This window comes from Hermetia illucens, chromosome 1 (assembly GCF_905115235.1).
Source record: "Hermetia illucens chromosome 1, iHerIll2.2.curated.20191125, whole genome shotgun sequence".
NCBI lineage: Eukaryota > Metazoa > Arthropoda > Insecta > Diptera > Stratiomyidae > Hermetia > Hermetia illucens.
This window is the reverse complement of record NC_051849.1, coordinates 141,973,094-141,997,194: the sequence shown is the minus strand read 5'-3', so window position 1 is coordinate 141,997,194 and position 24,101 is coordinate 141,973,094. Positions and strand designations below refer to the sequence as shown.

At 42.3% G+C, this 24,101-nt stretch overlaps 1 protein-coding gene across 5 annotated transcripts in view; it reads right to left on the bottom strand.

The window, feature by feature from the left end:
* The window catches only part of LOC119646684 (dual 3',5'-cyclic-AMP and -GMP phosphodiesterase 11-like), a 506,073-nt gene that overhangs the window by 235,042 nt on the left and 246,930 nt on the right, over positions 1 to 24,101 (bottom strand). For 3 of the 5 annotated variants that reach the window (XM_038047243.1, XM_038047241.1, XM_038047242.1), the window contains one exon: positions 14,012 to 14,068. The exons of the other annotated variants lie outside the window; for them this stretch is intronic. In XM_038047243.1, the coding sequence (XP_037903171.1) occupies positions 14,012 to 14,027 (16 nt within the window). In that variant the 5' untranslated portion in view covers positions 14,028 to 14,068. The remainder of the gene's footprint in view (positions 1 to 14,011; positions 14,069 to 24,101) is intronic. 5 annotated transcript variants of the gene reach the window in all.

Below are 24,101 nucleotides of genomic sequence, written 5' to 3'. Positions count from 1 at the left end.
CTTTTCATTCCATTTATCCAGTAATAATCTGATTTAAGGCGTTTCTCATAGGGAAGGATTTGAAGATTTCGCCATTGATACGTTTTCTAAAACCAAAGGACGGCGGCAAGTGAGTAATGGACTTCCTTATCCAGGGCCACTATTGACCCTATCTATAATAATAATGTGAATAGTTGGTGCATCAATGCAATTGGAAGGAGGCTTTGAAGAGTGTTAGGGAACTCCATTTAAGACTGTATAGCTGGTATGCTAGTATACCATTGTGGTTTGCATTGCGCTTGCCCGTGATTATTGTTCCGATTTGACTGCACAGCTAATTCTCTCAAACGCCAGCTATCCTGGAATAGTGGATTTCATTGCTTGGAGTAACTCGCAATGGAGTTGTTGTCCTTTCTCAATTTGTGACCTATCCATCCATCCATGAAATTTTTTATTTTACTTCGAAAACATAAGTTGGCAAAAGCTTGGAGTTTCCTAGCAATGGTAGTGATCACTTTGGAGGTCCTGCTTCCATAGAACAGTGAAGCAACATCATCACGGAACAGTCTCAGTCATTGATGTTGTTCTTGAGGTATTAACATTGCCTCCACTTTTTAGACAAAACGGCTAAAACGCATCTACAGGAGGATCCAAAGCGAAAACCCGACTCCTCTCTGTCGATTACATTCTCGAGGCGTCCCTTGATACGTTCCGGGATAATTTTCATTAATATCTGGGGGAAGGGGAAATATCAACTTTGCAGAAATTGTAGGGACTGTACAGAAAAATTTCAAACGGTACATTCTCCGCTGGTGAATTTGTTGCGTTTGAGGGGATTGATATGAAGAATAAATTCGCTCTTGTTTGTGAGACCAGTAAATGTCAACATATTACGTTGGGTTGCCATATGATCTTCAACTTCACCGACGACTAAAAATGATAGTGAACCTCTCCCGCCGCTCATCACCGTGGTTGAGAAGTTTACCGTAAATGTTCCATACACGACTATCCAGAGGATTACAACCAAATGCAATCTTTTTGATGATGCAAATCTTTGTTACTTGTGGGCAGCAACACCTCAGATAGGGTCTGTGCACAGAATACTGAACAAAGGCATCGAGGATCCCCAGAATGCTTGCTTTCTCCAACTCGAGTAAGAACTCCAATGATATAAGCTGCACATTCTGGGCCTAAGTGAAGTAAGATGGTGAAACTCTGGAGAATGCTAACTTCTCTCTCGTGGCAAGGTGCTTTTGTACTCTACAAAACTAAGTGGTAGCATACCCGCAGCCGGTGTGGGTTATTTCTGGCGGGTACTGCGTTCAGGAGAAACTTTCTAAGGACAAAATTGTAATGCGTGATCTGACTGCCATGGTGGGATCTGATAAGACTGCTGGGGCATGTGAGCAAAGTTTGGGCGACCGTAATGATAGTGGCGACATCACACGAACAATCAGATTGACCACTTTGCGATCAGTAGTCGATTTATAAGTTGTCTCCTGGATGTGCGTAATAAGAGGGTTGCTGACATCGACCTCAAAAGGAATCAAAATCTGATGGCCGCTGACAATCGTTTGCACGTTGGGAAGTACCTTGCTGGTCGGACGGCAGATGCACTGATTAACCCATCCGAAAATATCGATGAATATTGGACCGCCATCAAAAGTGCTCTTTTCTCGGGTGTTGGGTAGGTCGTCTATCACGCTTCAAAGGGTCGTAATGAGATCTGGCTGACTCTAGAATCGTGGAATCGAATCGATGAACGAAAGGGGTTGCAGACCCTACTGATCGCTATGAGTGTTAGCAAGAATGACGCCCTTGAACTACGACGCCGTTTGAATTACCGAGAAGTTCAAAGCAATGTTTTCAGAAGTGCATATTACATCACGAAAGAACTTGCATGTTCTCGCAAACCTTTCGATGCTCCTGTGATGGACATTAACGGTCGACCCTTCATACACGATGACGGGTAGTTAAAGAGGTGGAAGGAACATTTCATTGCGGTTTTTAAGGGTTACACATCTAGCGAAGTTCCGGCTCTTCTGGACTAAATGGCTAATCACCATAATACGCAGGTATGGACTATTCCTTCAAGCAGAAGAGAAATCATTTCGAGCATCAATGCACTCAAACGGAGTAAAGCTGTTGGCCTCGGCAGACGACAGGTGGTGATCGTTAAGATTCCAAAAAGAGCCACCCACCTTCTGTGTGACAATTGGGCGGATATCTGCTTGATTCCTATCGTCGCAAAGATAAAAGCTAAAACAATTCGCAAGCGCAGCAAAGAACGAACGAAATAGAACAAAGTTGGTTTTCGCACCGGATCCTTCTGCATTAACCACACCAAACCTCTACGGACCATTTTGGAACAGAAGGCTGAGAATCGATGGTGTCGATCAATTTGTATATTGGAAGCTTGATTTCTGATGACGATAACTGCATTGCTAGCTATGCCATTCAATGGAAACCATTCTTCCAAGATGGCCGACGAGAGGATTGATCCATTGGCCATAGGGGAGGATTGCGGGCATATCGGGAAGTTCTGGAGGAGCTGAAGCGCATTGCGGTAAAGCACAAACAATGACGCATGGGTGTGGTTGGCCTACTATACCCCACCAAGAGGTAAATGGGAAAGATATATATATGCCGAGGTTACACCATTCGATTCCCTTCCGACATGATGTTAGATCTATTATGAAAGGTGGCGATTAGAGAATTTGAGCTTTAAACTTCTAAATCAACCTCTGGAGAAAAGTTCGTCGCTGTCTCGACAATACGCAGCCAATAGGAGGAAGCGGAGGAGACAGCCTTTATATGCAGATGTCTGGCTTAATAAATAATAGGTTTTAACGGCGGAACAGAAAACGGACACAATTCTTGCAAGAAACCGCGAAAGCCAACCTGTAGTTAATAGCTAATGATCTCATCATGGCTTCGAAGGCGCCTATCGTATACTTGGGGGCATGGTCAAGGCGAAGCTCAGTAAGATAGATGACTGCAAGATAGCAACAATGACTAGCGCATCACCATTGAGGTTAATGTTCAAGGTCTTAGGACAGATTGTTTGTGGCCAGTGTGGCGTGCTGTACCGTTTTGTATGCTAGCCCAGCTGACATGCACGCCTGCTGATGATATTTCCATGTATACTCATGGAAATTGCACCTTTGATAGTCTATTCTAGCTAAACTGGCAATACTATGACGATTTCTGCAAGTCTTCAGTTAACAGAGGATCGTGCCAGTAAACTAGGCAAAAAATGTTGTTTTCTATTCAAGCTGAACCCCTGATATTCTTAAGAATGGATCTATCATTTTTTTCACCAAATAATTCGACTGGCCATCTTATGTAATTCTCAAGGATAATTGACCTCACCAGTCTGAATTTCAATAGCACTTCTAGCCCAGTTTCGCTTCTAAGAACGCCAAGCTGTAAGAGCGCCTTTGAAAATAAGACAAACACAAGATGAGTTATTTCTTCTGTAGCTTTTTTACATACTAAAGTCTGACGACCTTGGCTGATCAGAATGCTTGTGTGGTGTGAATATAAACTTCTCGTTCGTCCGTGAATGTCTGATTAACACAATTTACAGACAAGAAAGAATGAGAACGAAATCCGGACAAGGTGGAGCGGGCCCATACTGAGCCCATAGCATTCTCCTTTTTACTGCTGCCCTCCTTCGAAGAGACATAATGCCATTCATATGTGTTGTTGGTGTTGGGCAGTCTGCATTTTTGCATATTATATTCGACAACCCGCTGGCTCTAGTGCGCAATAAAATCGCAGCACAGCAAAATTATGCTAGCGAAGCTTCAAGCTAATCGTTCTCGTTTCTCTTGAGATGATTCTTCAATAATTCGGCTCATCTCCCGGGATTGCCGCGAGCAGAACATCGGTGTCGATCGATTTGTGTTTTTGTTTTATAAACAAATCGGATTAGTATCTCTTTTCTTCCATACACAGATAGGTATGTAAATATTTATGTGGGTCGTATGATGATTTCAAACTTGTAGAGCTTGCAATACTTAGTGTGGAATTGACAAATTCTCATTATAAAATTAAGCGAAGATAAACCAAACTTGCATACATATGCACATATGCGACTTTAATAGATCTTAAATTGAATTTGACCGCACATTTTCGCACATAGAGCCAGTGTTGCCTTTGGTTATATATCAAATTTATGCAGATGATAAGATTGGCAGTCCTCGTAAAGCCAGGATAAAACCAGGCTCAAGCCAAAGCTTATCGCTTTAGAGAAATTGAAAAAGACACAAATCAGCGAGATGTTAACATCTCGCCTCCCACCTCCCAACCAGGGTACTTTTCAACCGAAGAAATATTCCGGAACAGTTACACTAGCTAGTATCAAGAAACTGTATTCATCATCTAAGATCTGGCTATTGGAATTCTAACAGATACATTGCTTTCAATAACACCTCCTTTGAATCGCCAAGAAGCACGGTAGACGTTACCATCATTGCTAGAATACAGGCAGTTTAGTAATTACGGCATGTACGCTATTATATGTAAATCGTCCGTAGAAGGTTCCGATGGCCCTATTAAATCAATTAAACCAAGGTCTTGACCTGGACCAGAAAGAGAAATTCCCATCCCCATTCTCCATGCACAGCACTATTGAGGCAAACACTCTGAGCATAACCAAAGGCAAGCTGTCACTCTTTCCTGAAAAAGGATATGACATAAGAAGGTTAAGAGCACACATTCGTTGTAAGTTATGGTCAGAATTGTAGAATTGTTTTTATTTACAGAGCTCTACTGCTGTAGGCAAAGGTAGAGCAGGAAAAAGCTGACAAGGAATTATTCTGGCTTGACAGTTTCACCTGACATTCCATTACGGATGTCCACCAGTATCCTTACCTGGAAAACAAAGTTGCTACTGTCAACCTTAGACCTTACATTAAAAACAGCGGCAGAGCTTATAGCATCCAGAGTCCAACTACATAGTATATAGGTAGCTAAGGCATACGGACACAGTAAGTTAATATAAGGGTCTCAACACAAGCGACGACCTTCAGATATATTGTTTATTGTAGTGCCTGCGGCTTCCCAATATCCGCAGCATTTATTTCGCTTTGCCCTACCACGAGAGATTTATATTATATATTATATTATTATATTTCCTTTTCCCTCTTCTTTATTTCCTTCATAACCCCTATTTTCCCCCTTTAAATTTCCCACTTCTCATTCTAACTTATTTTAAAGTATTACCTAACTTATTTTAAAGTATGACCTTTTTTTTATTTTCTTTTTATAACTTTATTTACAAAGCGCTGCCAAATTTTAACTTCCTCAAAACCCTAAAATTTATTTGAATATTTCTAATTTTTATATAGCAATTTCTAATATTTCGGAAACGATGATTAGCCTTTTTTTGTCGTTTTAGCTAAGACCTGCCCATGCTGCATATGATTAAATGCATTCTAATATTTATTTCTGGCTAAGGATAATTATTATGCATGCAAACGATGCCGGAGATTCGGATGTGATTTTGCTTTTGGAATGACGACGGCTCGTGGTAGGACGGCTCGATACGGATTATAAAAAACGCGGAGCAGTTTTTGTTCTTGTTCCAATTAAGAAGGAATTTCGGGTACAAGGTCTGGCCCGAATAAAAACGGCAAGTCACCTGACTCGATAGGTTGGCCCGGGGCCGCTGTTGGAGTCACATCGTCGGTAGATTTAAAAAGAAAAAAAAAACTGAAGTGGAAGAAGGATTGTGATTCCAAATTTGCTCATAATGGTTGAGCAAGTGCTCCGGACAGATAAACTAAAGATGGTATTGGACTAAGCGCGCAATTACTTTCCACTCGACTAATGAACGCGTAAAATTTGCCGGTATGTTCAAGGTTTTCTTCCTAAATTTCGATGAAAATCGAAAAAGGACCATTTTTAAGAAACATCGACCGAATTTTCGCTAAGATTCAACGACGACCGGAAACAGTTGAGCAGGGTCTCCGGGTGACACCTTTGGAGTCGGTAGTAGGGAAAATTCCCGCACAGTTCCCGGCCGCACAACGTCAGGAATTTTCAATTTCGTTTAATATGCTTTACCGATAGCGGTAATGCGGATCATAAACAGGGCTGACTAGGAAAATCAAACATCCAATCGCTTGTAAACAAGTCCCTACCAATCATTTATCTCAGGAAAAAAGTTACATTAGGTCACCGTTAGTAATCTACACGTTGGCAGCAACAACGATGCAACCATATCTTTAGCGGAATCATTGCAGCTCACTGTAAAACCCGTTGAATTATGTCTTGTGAATTGGAACCCCCGTGTTGAGTTCATGGTTTACCCATAGAATATTTGAGTGTTGCTGTGTGCTTGGTGCTAATCACTACCCTGAATGAATATTTCTATTTCTCCTCATTTTCATTTTATGATTAATTTTAAAGCAAAGATCTAATTAAACATCATAGTTTTTAGTTCGGGTTAGTTAGGGATAGTTAGGGAGTTAGGTATCGCGATAATTCCTATGATCAGAGGACTGACGATTTGGTACGAAATATCGGGATAACCATCCGCCAATATTAAGGGCTGAGGATACAAACGCAGTTTTTGAGGATATAATCCATCGTGAAACTTCTTTCTCGATCGCAGTGCCCGGATTTGAAGTTTTACGGTTCCACGCGTGTAAGCGAGCCATTATTTTTTGTTTTATTATGTTTTCTCCTAGCGGTCAAAGGGTAGTATAGGTCCCAGGGCGAAACGTGGATTGGTATCCACGATGAAGCATAAAACCTGGGAAATGCCTGCTGAACCAACACCAACAGCTCTACTACCAAACTCTATCTCCACGTCCACGTGGTGATCGCTGGGAGTTCTTTCTTTATGAAAAACTGCAGACGGAGAAGGATGAAAGCGAGTCTCCCGCGCCTAAAAACGGGACCAAATGTACTAACTGGTCCTCCAGGTTGGGGGTTGGATAGGGCTGACAACCCTACATGGAAAACCGATGTTACGAAGCCACGAAAGGAGCCTCGGACAGGATGGACCTTACAACGACGACAACGGATTAACGATTTGCGCATTTTCTCATGGAACGTGCGCTCCCTGTACAGACCGAATGCTGCTGAGCAGCTAGCCGTTACCCTGTCCCAATATAGGGCTGATGTAACAGCGTTACAAGAAATGCGATAGACAGGGACCGGTTTCCTGGAGAAGAGCCGCTACACCATATATTGTAGCGGTCATCCAGTAAACCATGTGCTCGGAGTAGGTTTCCTAGTCAGCCAAAAAATGAAACTTGCTGTTATCGGCTTTGAAAATATAAGCGAAAGGCTATGCACTCTGCGTTTGCGAGGCAAGTTTAGAAATATAAGCCTCATAAACGTTCACGCCTTTACAGAGGAGACTACAGAGTCGGAGAAGGATACCTTCTACAAGGCAGTTGAGCGGACCCTCGAAGCCTGTCCCAAGTATGATATCAAAATCATACTTGGAGATTTCAACAGTCAAGTAGGGACGGAGCCAGTATTCAGGCGATACATTGGCTCCCATAGCTTATCCAGTTAGCAGCATCACACGAAATGGTTGTTGGAAGTACCTGATTTGCGCGGAAAGCGGTTCACAAACATACGTGGGCCTCTCCAGACGGGACCACTTTCAACAAAATTGACCACGTGTTGATTGAACGTCGCCACCACTCAGCCTTGATGAATGTCAGAACATATAGGGGGGCCAATATAGACTCGGATCACTATCTCGTTGGCATGGTGCTTCGAACTCCAATTACGACATCACCTGCAATCCCCTCTGACAATCAGGTGAGAATGAATACTGAAGCCATCCACAACACAGCCCTCCGCGACAATTATAAGAGGGAAATGGATGCCGCAATAATCGCTGTCAACAAAGGTCTTGGAGATGAAGCATCAACAAATGATCTTCACAACCACTTGAAAAATGTTATCATTGATAACAGCCGTAGAAAAAGTCGGAACGGCTGGTTTGACGATGAATGTAAGCTAGCAACGGAACGGAAGAATGCCGCATACCGAGTAATGTTGCATTCTCAAAGAACGCGGGCACCCGCAGAGACTTATCACGAACTCCGTCGAGCGGAGAAGCCACTTCACAGATGGAAAAAGGAAGCCTAGGAGAATCAATAAGTCTGTTAACTCGAAAAGTGTAGGGAGCAACCGCACCAGGCGCGCAAGTTTTAACAGCAAGTCAGCAGGATGAAGCCTTATACACCTCGATGCTCATCCTGCCGAGACAAAGAGGGAAATCTGATTTCCGATAGAATGGGCATATTGGAGCGATGGATTTGTACTTTGATGAGCTACTGAACAACCAGAACATCGGCGAGTTGGAGGTCCCGCCAACTGAAGACGACGGACAAATACTGCCACCACCAAGTATAGGAGAAACAATCCGTGCAATTCATCGACTTAAAAATCATAAGTCGCCAAGAGCCGATGGAATTACAGCCGAATTAGTTAAATATGGTGGCGAACAGTTACACCAAGTGGTTCATCAACTTGTGCTCAAGGTATGGGATAGCAAATCAATGCCTGACGATTGGCAAAGAGGCATTATCTGTCTTATACATAAAAAGGGAGATATCATATAATGCAGCAATTATAGAGGTATCACGTTGCTGAGTACCATCTATAAGATATTCTACGCTATCTTGCTAGGCCGGATAGCCCCATATGCCCAGAACATCTTTGGCCAATACCAAAGAGGCTTCAGTCCAGGCAAATCAGCAACAGATCAGATTTTCTCTCTGCGGCAAGCGATGGAAAAACTGTTGGAATATGACACCAGTTGCACCATCTATTCATCGACTTTAAAGCCGCCTATGATAGCATTGCCAGAGTAAAACTGTACACGGCTATGAGAGAATTCGGTATCCCGACGAAATTGATAAGACTGACTACGCTGACCCTGACCAATGTGCGAGGCCAAATAAAAGAAGCAGGATCACTCTCAAAACCATTCGACATGAACAACGGTCCACCACAAGTGGATGCCCAATCATGCGTCCTCTTTAACCTGGCCCTCGAGAAAGTGATTCGTGATGCTGAGGTAAATGCAAGATCCTCTTTAAGTCCACCTAACTACTGGCCTATGCTGACGGTGTCGACATGATGGGAAGAACGACCCGAGACGTACAAACTGCCTTCATCCAGATCGGGCAGGCGATGAGTGGCGTGAGATCTTGGGCTACACATTAATGAAGGCAAGACAAAGTAAATGGTGGCAACGTCAGCACCAAAAACCAACCAACCAACAACATCAAACCACACTGGTCAAACTGGAAGAATAAAGAGAGCAAAACTTTGAGACTCCTATCTAGGTTCGAAAATCACAACCGATAACAGCTACGATGATGAAATCCGTGTCCGGTTGTTGTAAGCCAACGGAGCCTATTTCAGCTTACAAAACCTCTTCCGCCCGAAACGTCTCATCATAGGGTCAGAGCTCTTACTGTACAAGACTATGATCTTGCCAGTTCTCATGTATTCCTCGGAGACTTGGGTTCTTAGCAAAAAGAATTGAGAACTCTTGGCCGCGTTCGAGAGAAGAGTCCTCCGAAGAATTTTTGGCCGCCTACATGAGGATGGACGATTCCGTAGCCTACATAACGACGAAATCTATGACCGATACCATGACCGTTCGGTTGCGGATAAAATCCGGCTCAATAGGTTACAGGGTCAGGGTTATAGGGTCACTTAATCCGTATGGATGAGGATGATCCCACCAGGAAATTCTATAAGGGCAATATCTGTGGTAGAAAAAGAAGACGAGACAGACCCTGCCTAAGATGAAGCGATGGCGTAGGTCAGGACGTCAGACAGCGTTTAGGGATATCGAATTGGTGGACCTCGGCGCAAAACCGGGATGTCTGGAGTTCCTTATTAAGGCAGGCCTAGACCGTATACCGGTTGTTGCGCCGTTGATGATGATGATATTTTCTCCTGTTCGCGTCAGATACTGTTTCGTATGTTTTTCGGGTTCTCGGTGGGGGGGAGGTTTCAGGTTCAGACCCACACATCGGTTTGAGGACATGTGAAATTTTGTACAATGACACATGAGGAAGTGGAGTGTTCAAACTTAAGAATTCTTCTGGCTTCCGGCTGACTCCAACCTGCATCCATAAAAGATACAGCTAACGTTGGTTTGGTGACTGGTCGTCGGAACGTTTTAAGGAAAGTCACGTTGTTGGATAAATGGTTATGTAAACAAAATTGCTGTAATGGGACGACACCAACGCAGAAGAGGTTTATCAGGTGGCAATGCATCCACAAAAGCTATTGTTTCGGATGCATTTTGGGTCAACATCTATACTGGAGACAAAATATGAATATTCCGCAATGAAGAGAATGAGATGGTTTCTTATACCATACAAGACTATAGTGAAGGTTACTACCTGAGAAGTAATAAGCCCCGGAAAAGAACTTTACAAATTCACTTAGTCGGATATCTCTTAGACTTACCAAGTAGGGCGGAGAATATCACTTAAGCGGACTTTGCTTAGACATATAATAAGCAAATATTCTGTAATGAAGGGATACAAAGTCCGATCCTATACAAGATACTTACTCATCCATCCACCATATATAATATTCTTTAGGTGAATGTCGACTAAAAAAATTGCCTCAATGGCAAAGTGCAGACACAATTTCACACATTCTCCGACCAACTAGGAAAATACTAGTCAATACAATTTGTTTGACAATTTAAAACCATAAATGCACCACTTCAAATTTCTGCAGATTAAGAAAAACTTAGATACTATGAATAGGCAGAAATCTTTTTCGGATCGAATATGAAAGATGACATTCAAATTTTAAAACTAGAACCGCATTTGTTGTATCTTTTAATGAAGAGAATTTTCCGCTCTTGGTCGAATCCCAATCGGCTCTTTTCAGTCGCCAAATGAATATCTAACTAAACTGTGATATTCTGGTTACCATATAAGAAATCTGTCACAGGGGGATACATTGGTTATGCTGAAAACGGAATGAAAACTATACCAGCGGAATAAAAGGGGGCATAGAAGGTACTCAACTAAACCTTCACGTGGGGATGCTCCCACGTCAATTAACAAGCCACGACAAATTGATGCCTAAAAACTGATCCCTAATCTAAGGAGCTGAATAATATTGCGAGTTAGCAGGCATGTGCTGGTATGGTAGTCTACAGGCCAGCCTGAAGGATGTCGTACAAGGAATTAATGGCGGCTTGGCTCTCGCTCGGAATGATTATGTTACGGTGGCGGCTCGAATCACGCCCCAGCTGTGGCCTCTAGTTCAGTCAGTACTTCCGCTTGGAATACACTTGCTTATCCTGGGCGAACATATGACTCAACTACACTGTGCATATTTAAGAATACTCCTGCTTTGATTCAACAAATCATCTTTTATCCACCAATAAAGAATGCCGTGTGGAATTTCTGCAATAAATTTTCGGCCATCCATTCTGCCTCCGTCCCAGTACAAAAATTCTCTTAAAGCTCGAGTTGTATATGGTGTAGTCCATTGGTTATGTCCAGAGTTTCTTTGGTACTTGGCCTAGCATGCTTACTAACGGAGTTTGACATCATTGCACGATGCAGCTTATTTAACATTAATGTATAAGATGGTCTTTTGTATTTCTTGTTCAGCGGAGGGACGGTCTATTAGGATGGGGCGCATGATGCCTATGTATATCCTTACGAAGGCTTTTTGGCAAGCGTAAACGGCTTCCTAATCCTCAATTTACGTTTAGTCTCTAATTTATGGTAGCAACTGTTTTAAACGGTCAGTGGAAAATCATTGGAATATGTCTTCTTTTCTCCAGTAGCTAACATTCTCAGTAGCCAATGTCTACAAGACATAACTATGGGTCTATAAGAAAATGGTTCACCTGCAGGTTTAACAGGCTTAGGCAACAGCACTAGCACTCGGCGAATGTGTCCGATATAAATTTGACGGCGAGCTTAAAAGCCGTATTCTGCTGCAGGCACGTTCTGACATTTCTGAAAAGTGTCAATGTCCCACTCTCGCTGGTGAAATAATACCTGCATGATTTTCAAAAAGAGAGTAAGGCATGTGATCTGTGGGGATGACATCTGATGATATCAATCTGCCAAACATAGATTTCTCAGAAGTAAAGTGATACCAAATTTTAGTAGGAAAACTCACACTGTGAACGCCCACACATGCGGTAGATCATTTTGTTCCACGTTGATTTGCATATGGTATGTAGGACTCAAAATTTGCTGCGTACCCTCTTTTAGTTCATATATAGAAGATCTAGGTCTGACTATGAAGCATGATACTGAAATATTTTGTGGAACACTTATTGTTATTAACAAAACTATGATGGTTCAAATTTTTCTCTATGACGTCAAATACTTTCAGACTGATGCAAGACTTCTCCAGCATTTAACCTGTAACTACGGAAGAACAAAACTTTTGGGTTCAAAAATGTTACACCATAGACTGACAATTTGATATCAGAGAAGATTGCTAAAGTACCTTGAAATTTGCGGGACTGCCGATGAAGCAAGCAAAGTTGCAGGGCCGCCTGCCATTATGTGGATGAGTGTGAGAACGAAGGTGAAAACGAGGTGAAACAATGTCCACTTTATGCTGGCATTTAGCTAAGATATTAGCTATGTAATCAAGAGCTCTTAAAAGATTTCATTACTTACCGAAATTTCCCATAATGTCTAATAGGTAGTCCATAAAATACTTGGAAGAATCCAATTTAAGTTAAACACATCTCTATTTTTTCTATTTGTTTCCTTAGGATGTCCCTTCAGTGCAGAACTGAAATCGTGAAAAGCAATACGAGAGGGAAATTGAAATATACGAAAATTTTTCTTGTGTTGCACAGGATGGTCAATTGATTACTAAAAGGAATCGAGGGAAACCAGCCTCCTTCATTGACGTGAACTTTCATATATCCTGCGATTATTTTACCAATAATCTTAGCCATAGCAAGCAAATATGTGCGGCCTTCCATTATCGCATTTAACGTACATGTCATTCACTTTCACCAATATACATTCGCTTTATCCCCAAATCCTTAGCTTTTTTAGAATCAGCAGAAGTAGCTGTCCTAAAAAGGACTGGAAGAAACAGTTTCGCTGCAGTTACAGACTTTTGATGACTTCCGATTTTATTCAAAGAAGAAGTCTCGTGATAGTCAAATGATTCTTCCTCACGATAACTTCTATTTTCAGGACCAGCACAATGGTAAATTTGTCGTAGGTTTTGCCTTGATACCGAGGTTTTCTTCTTCTTGCTGCTCAACAATACTCTCTCGTAAATTGTTAAAAATATCTGTTGCCCAAGTAGCAAGATGGTCTCCTCAATACTGAATATCAGTCGCATTCAAACAGCAGGTTTTACTGCATTATGAGGCATAAATGCCTCGCTCTGCGTAATATACAAAGTAACCATCCAGTTTGGGAAGGAGTTGTGATGGAATTGCACGAAGACTCCTAAGGCCTTCACATTCAATAGTCGAAAATGACAAGAATCTTAAACTTCTTCAACAGTTTGCAACTTCTCGACAATGGGCGTGATGTCATATCCATCAAGACTGTCCTCGTTTCGGACATGATCATAGCGAGGCACGGATCCAAAGCAACATCTCCAGCCAAAGTTGCAGCAGAAAAAGATCATAGTGGCTGTTTGATCAGGTGCGGCTGTTCTTATCCAAAACAGCTTCGTGGCGAAACGATTACGGTGCAAAAATACTGCCAACAAATCAAAGAAATTAACTAAAAGCTGTAGCGCATGCGCTCGGTATTGGTCAAAAGAACGTGGCCTATTCTGCATCACGGCAATGATTGGCCGCACGTCAAAGACCTAACTTTGCAGAATTTGAACGGATTGGACTTCATTATACTTGTCAGCTTCCTTCAATAGAAGAAGTATCAGAAACGACAACATTCAGACATTCAGATTAAAACGAAAAAATAAAAGATATTTTAACTTCGTTGTAATACTAATAATGAAATGATAATCGTCCATGGTATTTATTAAAACTGTGATTAGAATTACTTACAGTTCGTGGTTTTCATTTGGTCAAATGGAAGTATCACATAATTGTGCCGACACTCACCTGAAAAAAAGAAAATAAATTAGAAATCAGATTTCGGCACTCGTTTCTACGATCATTGGATATAATGAAATATTGGAAATTGAAAAGAGTCAGGAAACCATAAGCTGGACGCTTTATGAAAGGTTTTGTATTTTTTTGGCAAAAGGTCGCAATCGTTCCATTTATATATTGTCGACAACATGAGGGCGAATAATAATATTCAAGTGAAATCCACCGCAGACCTAAACTGTTTGAGTTCAGGTCTCAATACAAGGCGAACTTGATTTGAATATAATCCACTACCACCACCTGTCGCCACTTTTGGTTAGGACCTGGATGTGGTCCATGAACGCGAACCTGCGTCTGAATCCGGGGCAAATACTCAAATAAAAACATGGATGTAAAAAATGAATTACTATTACTACTGAAGGACGGAGAGGATATTGTCGCGACTGTGGTTATGGGACCAACGGGGGCAGGTAATTTGACAAGTCATAAAGAAGCGGTGACGAACTTACACCCCTTTAGAGGAAGTGGTAAAATGCAACGCTCACCACCCAGGACCATGCAGGCGAATGGACGACCAGGTACTGATGGTGCTGTACAGGATTTAGCAAGAAAAAGTGATGCATGCCAACAACGGTGATGACGCAGTGTTGACAAACATACCGAGGGTTAAAAGCTATCTAGAGGAGATGGGTAACACCCCTACAAATTCATTGCAGCGAAGCACAACATACACCGATATTTAAAAGTGGTGGTCCGGAAATTTAAAGATACCCTCAGAAGGCCATGAGTGAATTGGGTGCGACGGCTCCTCTTATGACGAATGCTGAACTGTTACAAATTTGTACGGTGACTCAATTCCAGCAGGTACCCATTGATACTAAAATCCTGGAATAAGTCACTCAGCAAGCTCAAAATGGAAAGCTTTAGATGGCATAAAGAAAAGCAGAGAAGGAATGAAGGAAATTGATCCAAAGCTTACAAGGGGAGTGCAACGTCTAGATTTCAAATCGGGTTCAAAAATGAAATCCCAGAAGTTCACCTCAACGCATGGTCTATCGAGTGGCTAATAATAGAAGCCTCTTCTTTGTGGGACGTTGAGCTCGCTAATACCAGAAGTACACATACCTTCTGTAAAGGAAGGATTAGCTCAGTGGTAAATATTACCTTCGTAACCAATGCGTTGATGAGAGATAACTGGCGAGTGAGAGCAGACTACAGTCATAGCGACCATCAAGCTATACGGTTTAGTGCAATGGAAAGTAGGAGAATGGAGTAGCACGAAACAGTGGAGTTGAAAGATGTTGAACGCAATAATCGCTGAGACACTAAAGAAAAGTTCCACGCCACAGTGCCGCAAAAATCTTAGCAAATTGTCATAAATGTGGTCGTAGCCTGTGATGGCTCTATGCCAAGGCGCAGAAATAATGCCCACAAATTACCGGAACTCTGATGGAATGACGAAAGCAGGCAACTGGGTGCTGAATACTTGCAAGCGAGAAGAAATTACTAATGCGCGGATGATGAACAGTAAACTGCACGGAGAAAGACAAGGTACAAATCTTGCCTTGAGAGAGCTACGTGAAATTCCTTTAAGGAGCTGTGCGAAGAGTTCGACGAGCCTATAAAGCGATAATGCCTAAACTGAAAGGAAGGAAGGCCCCACTGATAAAGTGTCTAGTTTACCGAATGATACTGACTACTTCTAAGTCGAGGCAATCATTTCACAAATGATCGATTCCCAAGAAATATGAAGCACAGTTAGTGGCACCATCAAGCTATATTCTAAGGTTAGAACACTTTCACGGCAGAGGGAGGAATAATTCTCACCAGCAGGGCTTGAGCCCGCCCGACAATATGAAGCCTTTAGATAGCCCCACAGCGGATGAGGAGAGGTGATTATGATGGGTTAAAATCCCGCATTGTGATTTTCGATGCTTTCCACTTGTATAAAAAAAGAACGACATACAGAAAGGTAGACATTAAATAAAAATTAATATTTCCTTTTGCACACTTAAAAAAATCCATTACTGTTTTTCAGAGGCCAACTACTCCTTTTAAAAGTGTGCTCAACTTTGATAAGAAAGATGCTGGAAACTCGCAGATCGCCAACGATCCATCATTTCTGGTGAAAGTACCTATACTACCGATGGTGGCTCATTTTTGCAGCGTCATAATGAACGTAAAGCCATGATAGTAAATCATAAAGAAACTATGAATTAAATTTTATGTTGTGGTTAATTAACAGTTGGTATAGCGTGTCAACCACATTTGCGCGACATGGTTCGCGGTTACGTAAAATGCACTTCAGTTCCCTCAGGATTTAACGAGATTCTCACACTCCTCCGTTACTGTTCTGCGCCATGTGCCTTTGGGCAATTCAGTTCTGGCCCATCTTAGGAGAGTAAGTTCCTCTGCATAGCGTAGCTAGCAATGCAAATGTCGACCCTCAGATCACACACAGATCACAGATTTGTATTGTGATTGGATGTCGGATACCAGTCGACTCAGCTGTGAATGAGTTCTTGGGAAAAATCAGGGTAATAACTACGGGTGAGCTCAATGCTAAACATATTGCGTCCTATAGCGCACCGTAATCCTCTACAGTACCGTTACGGTCTTCAAGGAAGTTTTTCAAATCACTTCGAGGCCCACATCCAATTGGATTGTCGTCACAACAATTATTATTATTATTATTAATAGAAAAGAAGTTCACTGATCATTTCACCCAGGGCAGTATTTGATGAGTTGCCTCTGCCCTGGATGAAACCATCACTTTATGTCTCTCGGATACCCCATTCTCTTACTTTCTATTGTATCATACTAAACCGTACAGCTTGATGGTCGTTATATCTGCAGTCTGCTCTCATTCGCCAGTTACATTTCAGCAACGTACTGGTTATGAAGGTAATATTTACCACTAAGCCGATCTTCCATTTACGGAAGGCATGTATACTTCTGATATTAGCAAGCTCAACATCCCACAAAGAAAATGCTTCCAGTGAGACTAGCCGCCTGTTATTAGAAACGTTGCTTTCCCACTCGACAGGCGTTGAAATACCCGCGGTGACAATAAAGGATCGTACTTTTGCATCCCACTATTGTTCATGTATTATATTATTCGCTCATATTTCACGTCTGTCGCACTTGGCGCATCATAGCGACTATAGACATGAACACCGTTGATTTTAGCTATTACAAATTACCAAGTATTGTAGTCACTTTTTCGAATGGCTACCTTCCTGCTATCCGCATAGACTTTTGCTCTGTATGGTTCGCTAATAATCGCCTAGTCCACATCGACCTCTTGGAGTGACTGGTACAAAAGATTGTGTGTGGTTGATAGTGGTTGATGATTCTCTGAATAAACCCCATTTAGATTTTGCTTTTGGTTCCCTCCTAGATAACGGGCATTTGCGGCATCCTGAGGCATGACCTTTATCATCGAAACCTGCATCTTTGCACAACATGTATTCAATATTTTTATCCCAATTTCGTGCTAGATAGCGTTTCTCGTCAGATCTACCTGATCCTTATGGTAAATGTAGCTATATTTACAGTAATATAACCAGATCCAGCCCAGATCAGTCCAGTGCCCACACGTATAAAATGTATAGGAGAACATATTTGCTTATGAATCCTGTAAACAAGCCATCCGATCTTGAATTTGCCAGCGGGCAAGCTGATGACGGCCATATGCATGTCACCATCCGGTCTGGAATTTGAAATTTTTGCACCCGTTCCCACTGTCTCAATCCTGATAGGTCCACTCGGTGATACACCGGGTGAGTCTCTCTTCTTGATCAAGTGAAACACCTGCTCAAGTCAAAACCAAGTAAAGTTCGTTTTCAAGTCTGTCTGTATGTTCATTGGGTGAAACACCGAATGAGTCTGTCTTTTCTTAATTGGGTGAAACACCGAATCAAGTTCAGTCCAGTAGAGTATATTTCCAAATCTTCGAAGTCTCCAGCAGCCTCACTGGAGAAGAATAAAAGGCTTAGTTCTTCGGGACTTGAAAATACACTAAATTCTTTATTAATTGTTCTCGCTTAAATAGGTACAAAAGTGCTTACGCGCTAATATCAAAAAGTGTACAAAAATGCTTACTTGCTATGAGAAAAATTACAAATTGCTTACATGCTAAATATGCGTGCATGCGGAAAATATTCACCTTGGATATGCAAATATTTTTTGCATGCACCGGATGCGCGTGCAGACGGTTTTTTTTACTGCAGCCTGAACATCCTCCCCTCCGTTGAGCGTTAGGTCAACCGTTATTCTGGATCAATCGCAATCGTAAAGGCTGAGGTTGAAAGATTCCTAGGTAGAGGTATCGGTTTCGTAGTAGTGTTACGAGAGGTCCTACATCTGTGTTTCCAATAAAGGTAAATTACTACTGTTAGAATACCACCGAGACAAATGTAGGCGATAGTGATATGGTGAACGTCCTTTGGGAGTATGGTAGTCACTAGATGCTCCCGTTGTTGCAAGTTGTATAGATCCATCTTCAGTTCTGTTAAATTTTTCAGAAGGTATTCTCCTATGCCTTCGTCATTACTTAATTCGCTGCTATGTGGTGGTAAAACGAATTCGGTAAGATTTTGAATTGGTGTAAATGAAATGTTAATAGTGCTTGGAAATACTTGATGTGCTTGGATAGTTAGTGATTCCTCTCTTATGGTGCAACCTTCACGTAGTTCAATGATACCGCTTCCTGATAGAGTCATCTGAGTAACTGTTGTGCCGCAGCCTATGTTTATCTCCTTGTCTTCGAAGAAATATATCCAACGGTTGGTGTTTGGCAACTGGATCCATCGTGATGGGTTGTCTAATTTGGACATTTTGCATCGTTCTTTGGAAGGAATGTGACTGATGAAGCTCATTTCACATGCATTAACTCTTGATCCTATCCGATATAGGGGATGCCGTTGTCTGCAGACGTAGTTCAACTTCTGAGTCCGATGGCAGTGCTCCACCTTCTGATCAGGCATGGGATAGTACTGGTCACGATCCCAATTAACGATTAGATAACGTAACGTTGTTGTGATTGCAGTGACGATTCCATTAGCAGAGATGGGCACAGGAACAATATAGAATAGCTCGAAACTTTCGACCGATATTAATGGTAGTTTTAATCGGAAGATAATATGCTCTGCCATGATGCGTCCTTCAATAGTCATGATATTATACAGCTCTAGTAGATCGTTCGATTTAGTTGGCACCCGTAAATGTGGAGGTAGTTCCTCCCTGATGTTGGATAACTCCTGTTGTAGTTGTTGTGGTGCCAACAATTGCGGGTTAAATTTTCCATGGTGCGTGTCAATAAGGATGTCTAGTAAACTGGTTTGTACCTTTTGATAGTGGTTGACTGATAATAAGAGCTGCAACGCTGCTGATGAAAAGGTCTGCATCACTTCTTGCTCCCACACTTCCTTGGCTATTTTGTTTGTTTGTGTGGCGGTATGGTTGAGAGCTACGTTTAGAGTTTGCATCGATTTGTGGGTTGATTGCTCCAAGTTCATCATTACATTGACCGTGGAGTCAACGATGGACGTCTGGTTTTTCATTAGTTGCAGGAGATGTTCGTCGTTCCCCTTTAAGTTCTTTATAGTTTCTGTCATCTTTGTAGCATAGTCAGAATCGAGTACTCCGAAGAGTGAGTTGGCAAGGTTACCAACGATATTTAGAGCTCCTCTTTTATGTCTTCGTGACATCTCGTTATTGAATGGCCGTAACAGTTCGTTATTAACTGATATATCGCTTAAGAGATGGTTAAGCTGCATTGTGGTGGCTAAACAGGAGTTATTGTTGTGTAGTTGGTTACAAATATTATGAAGTCTCGCAATTCCTGTTTGTAGGTTGTCCATGTTCTTCCAGTATGATGTGAGGTTGTAATAGATTATCAAATTCCAATCGTTCAAGATCAAGTGGGCGGCTCCTAAATTTTCGAAGTAGATACCTGGTGGAGATTGGAAAGGGGTGATCCGTGCTGGGTTGGCTAGAACGGGTAGGATTAAACTAGTCCACAATAGCAGGTTTACGGGGGAGTGCGAAATTCTCTTCTTCTTCGCTCTTGAACCTCGGGTTGCTTCTGAGTTTTGCGTGCAGGTATCTATAATCCGTTCCTTTGATGGAGCTGGGGGTTTTTGCTGCGAGGAGTCTTCGGTGTCGTTCGGTTCTACCGGTAACGGTGCTAAGTTATGAATTGCTCTCTGTAGGACTCCTGACGATGTTTTGATCTCTGCTATTCTTATTAGACCATCTCGACCTTTTATCCCCTTTATTATTCGCCCCAATCTCCACTGCAGAACGGGAATATTGTCTTCTTTGATAGCCACCAGCATTCCAGGTTTTACGTTTTCGCAGCTCTGTTTCCATTTTTGACGCTGTTGTAGTTCCGACAAATATTCGCTTGACCATCTTTGCCAGAATCTATTCTTTATGTCGTTGATTTCCTTCCATCTTTGCGGTAAATTTGCCTTTACTGCTTGGGCGTGTACATCAACTGGGTTCGTTAGTGGTTCCCCAATTAAGAAATGGCCTGGAGTTAATGCCGTAAGGTCTCCGGCCTCGGATGATAGAGGTGTCAGTGGCCTTGAATTCAAAATAGCCTCGACTTCGATTATTAAAGTTGCCATTTCTTCATACGTAAGTTTTGCTGGGGACGTGTTTCTGATTAAAAAGTGTTTGGCAGATTTTACTGCCGCCTCCCACAGGCCACCGAAATGAGGCGATCTTGGTGGAATAAAATGAAAATCAATACCCTTGGGTGTGCAAAAATTGATCAGTTGTTCTTGGGATTGTTCCCCGTATATGCTTTCGTTTAATTCTGCTAGTTGATTTTTGGCGCCCACAAAGTTAGTTGCATTGTCGCAATATAGATTTCGACAATGTCCTCTACGCCCAATGAAACGTTTCAGCGCATTGATGAAGGCTTCTGTCGTTAGATTCGTCACTAGTTCCAGGTGCACCGCCTTTGTTGCAAAGCAACAAAAAACAGCAAGGTACGCCTTTTGCGGACGATTGCCTCTCCCCTTAAAGTGAATCCATAGAGGGCCGGCGAAGTCGATACCAGTATTCGTGAATGGTCTGGCTGGTTGTACTCGATGGGCGGGCAGGTTTCCCATGAGCTGCGTCATGAGTTTTGGTTTCGCCCTTGCGCATTTCATACAGCTCTGCACGATAGATCTGATGGCTGCTTTGCCCTTGATAGGCCAAAATCGTTGTCTCGCTATTGCCAATAAGGCTTGTGGTCCGGCGTGAAGATGCTTATGATGCAGATCATTTAAAATCAATCGAGTTACATAATGGCCGTAAGGAAGAACGATCGGGTGTTTGGTATCATAAGTTAAATTTGAAGCTTCAAGCCGACCGCCGACTCTCAAAAGTCCGAATTCGTCTAAGAATGGATGCAGACTGCTCAATGGATCGCTGTTGTTTAATTGCTTGTTACATGTTAGTTGCTGCATAGATTCTCGATACACATCCAATTGAGCTTCCTTTACTATTACTCGCAAGGCTTCCTCCATTTCGCTTGCAGTTAAGAGCGATTTTTCTCGTTCCTTGTGGTTCGTTGTTCGTGCATTCCTAACGAACCGTAGCACATGTGCCATTATGCGTTGCAGTCGTTGAAAAGAGTTTTGATGGTCGATTTGATTGATAAGGGAAATTGAGTCCTTCACCATGGCCAATACCATTTTTGAACGTTTCTTCTCCAAGGTGGTATCTACACTATGAAACCTTTCCGGCCAGCACTCTTCAGTCCCATGAAGAAATATAGGCCCATAGAACCAGAGGGCATAATTCTGCAGTTTTCCTGGAGCGACACCTCTCGATACCAAATCTGCTGGATTCTCCTTCGAATGTATGTGCCTCCATTGTTTGGGTGAGGATTTTTGTTGTATAGCAGCGACTCGATTAGCCACGAACGTATAAAATGACGATGCTTCTGCATTGATCCAATTTAGGACAATTTCGGAGTCGGTCCAGTAAAAGCAATTATAGTCTGGAATTTCTATGTCCCGTTTAAGCCGATGAACGAGTTCAGCTGCTAGCCTTGCTGCACACAATTCCAATCTTGGTAGGGTCACTCGTTTTAATGGTGCCACCTTCGACTTTGCACATAAAAGACGAACTGTGCGAACCCCATCTGACTGAATAGCTCGTAAATATACCGCTGCACCATACGCCTTTTCCGAAGCGTCCGAAAAGACATGTAACTGTATTTTTTCAGGTACCTTCCCTCCAAATATGTGACGAGGTACCTTAATTTGATTCAACCCCTGCAAGTCATTATAATATCTTGACCATTCCGCCTGTAGTTCTAAAGGAATTTCTTCATCCCAACCTATTTTGAGACTCCACAGCCTTTGAAGGAAGATTTTAGCAGTAACTGTAACTGGTGCCATCAATCCTAGCGGATCGAACAGATGAGCGATATCGGATAGCGCTGATCTCTTTGTTACTTTCTTAGATTCCGTGTATGGGCATCTAATTTGAAATTCATCTGTCTTAGGAGTCCAAACTAATCCGAGTGTCTTCACGTTTTCCTCCCCTTCTTGGGTTATGTCCAGTTGGAGTGCCTGATCTTCAACAGGAATGTTGTTTAAAAGATTCTTGTTGTTTGCACACCACTTTCGAAGCTTAAAGCCGGCTGATTGCAAGATTGTGCGAAGTTGATGTTGCGTCTCAATAGCTTCTGTCAAGGTGTTTGCACCTGACATCACATCGTCCATATAAAAATCCCGTCTTAATGCAGTCGAACCGGATGGGTATTTGTGCGTTGTCTGTGATGACAATTCTTGTAGGCATTTGGTGGCTAGATATGGTGCAGAGGAAGTACCATATGTGACCGTGTTCAGCTGATAACATCTTATAGGTTCATTAGGCTCATTTCGCCATAGAATTAGTTGAAATCTCTTGTCTTCCTCCGACACCTGGACTTGTCGATACATCTTTTCGATGTCAGCAGTAAAAACAAAGCAAGGCAGCCGAAATCGTACGAGAATGGTAAATAATTCGGATTGGATGGTAGGACCTGTAGCAAGTACATCGTTCAAACTATATCCAGAAGAGGTTTCCGAAGAGGCGTCAAAAACTACTCTAAGTTTAGTGGTGGTGCTCTCTGGCTTCAGAACGCTATGATGGGGAAGAAAGTAATGAAGACTCGGAATGCTTCCTTCATCTATTTCCGTCATATGCCCCAGTTGCTTGTATTCGTCCATAAATTCATTGTACTGTTTGCGTAGTTCTGGGTTTCGTGCTAATCTCCATTCTAATTTGAAAAGTCGCCTCTCCGCATTGCCCCTAGATTTGCCGAGTTTTGCTGGATCCACCTTGAAAGGCAGTTTCACAATGAAACGTCCATTGTTCGTTCGTTTCATGGTTTGAGCAAAATGATTTTCACACTTTATTTCTTGTGTTGTCATCGCAAGGTTCTCTGTAGATTCTGGTTCCTCCAGTTTCCAAAAACGCTCTATCTGCTCGCTGAGCTTGGAATCATCGGTGTTGAGGATGCCGCATGTAACCTCTTTCTGATAGGATGTTGCAACCCTTCCAGCAATTATCCAACCAAAGACCGTGTTTTGCAGCAGTGGCAGGTTCCTTGATAGCCGCATTTGCCCTGTAGCTAATAGTTCGTAGTAGATGTCAGCTCCGAGCAGTAGATCAATACGCCCTTCCCGGTCAAAATGAGGATCGGCAAGCTGAATGTTGCCGGGTATGGCCCAATTCCTTGAATTCAGACCTTGCGATGGTTGAGAGGATGTTATATGTGGTAAAACTATAGCGTCTATCTTCCGTGCAAACGTAGTGATTCTTGATTGCAATGACAACGTTACCTTCTGTTGCGATTGTTGCGACGCTCCGCCCAGACCACGAATGTGTATATGGTAACTAGTTGGTTGTAGTCCCAGCTTTCTCACAGCCGTTTCTGTAATTATGTTTATTTGGGAGCCACTATCCAGCAGAGCTCTCATTTCTATCGACTTGCCCTTTTGGTTTGTCACCTTGATGAGTGCAGTAGCTAATAGAACAAAAGGTCCCTCTG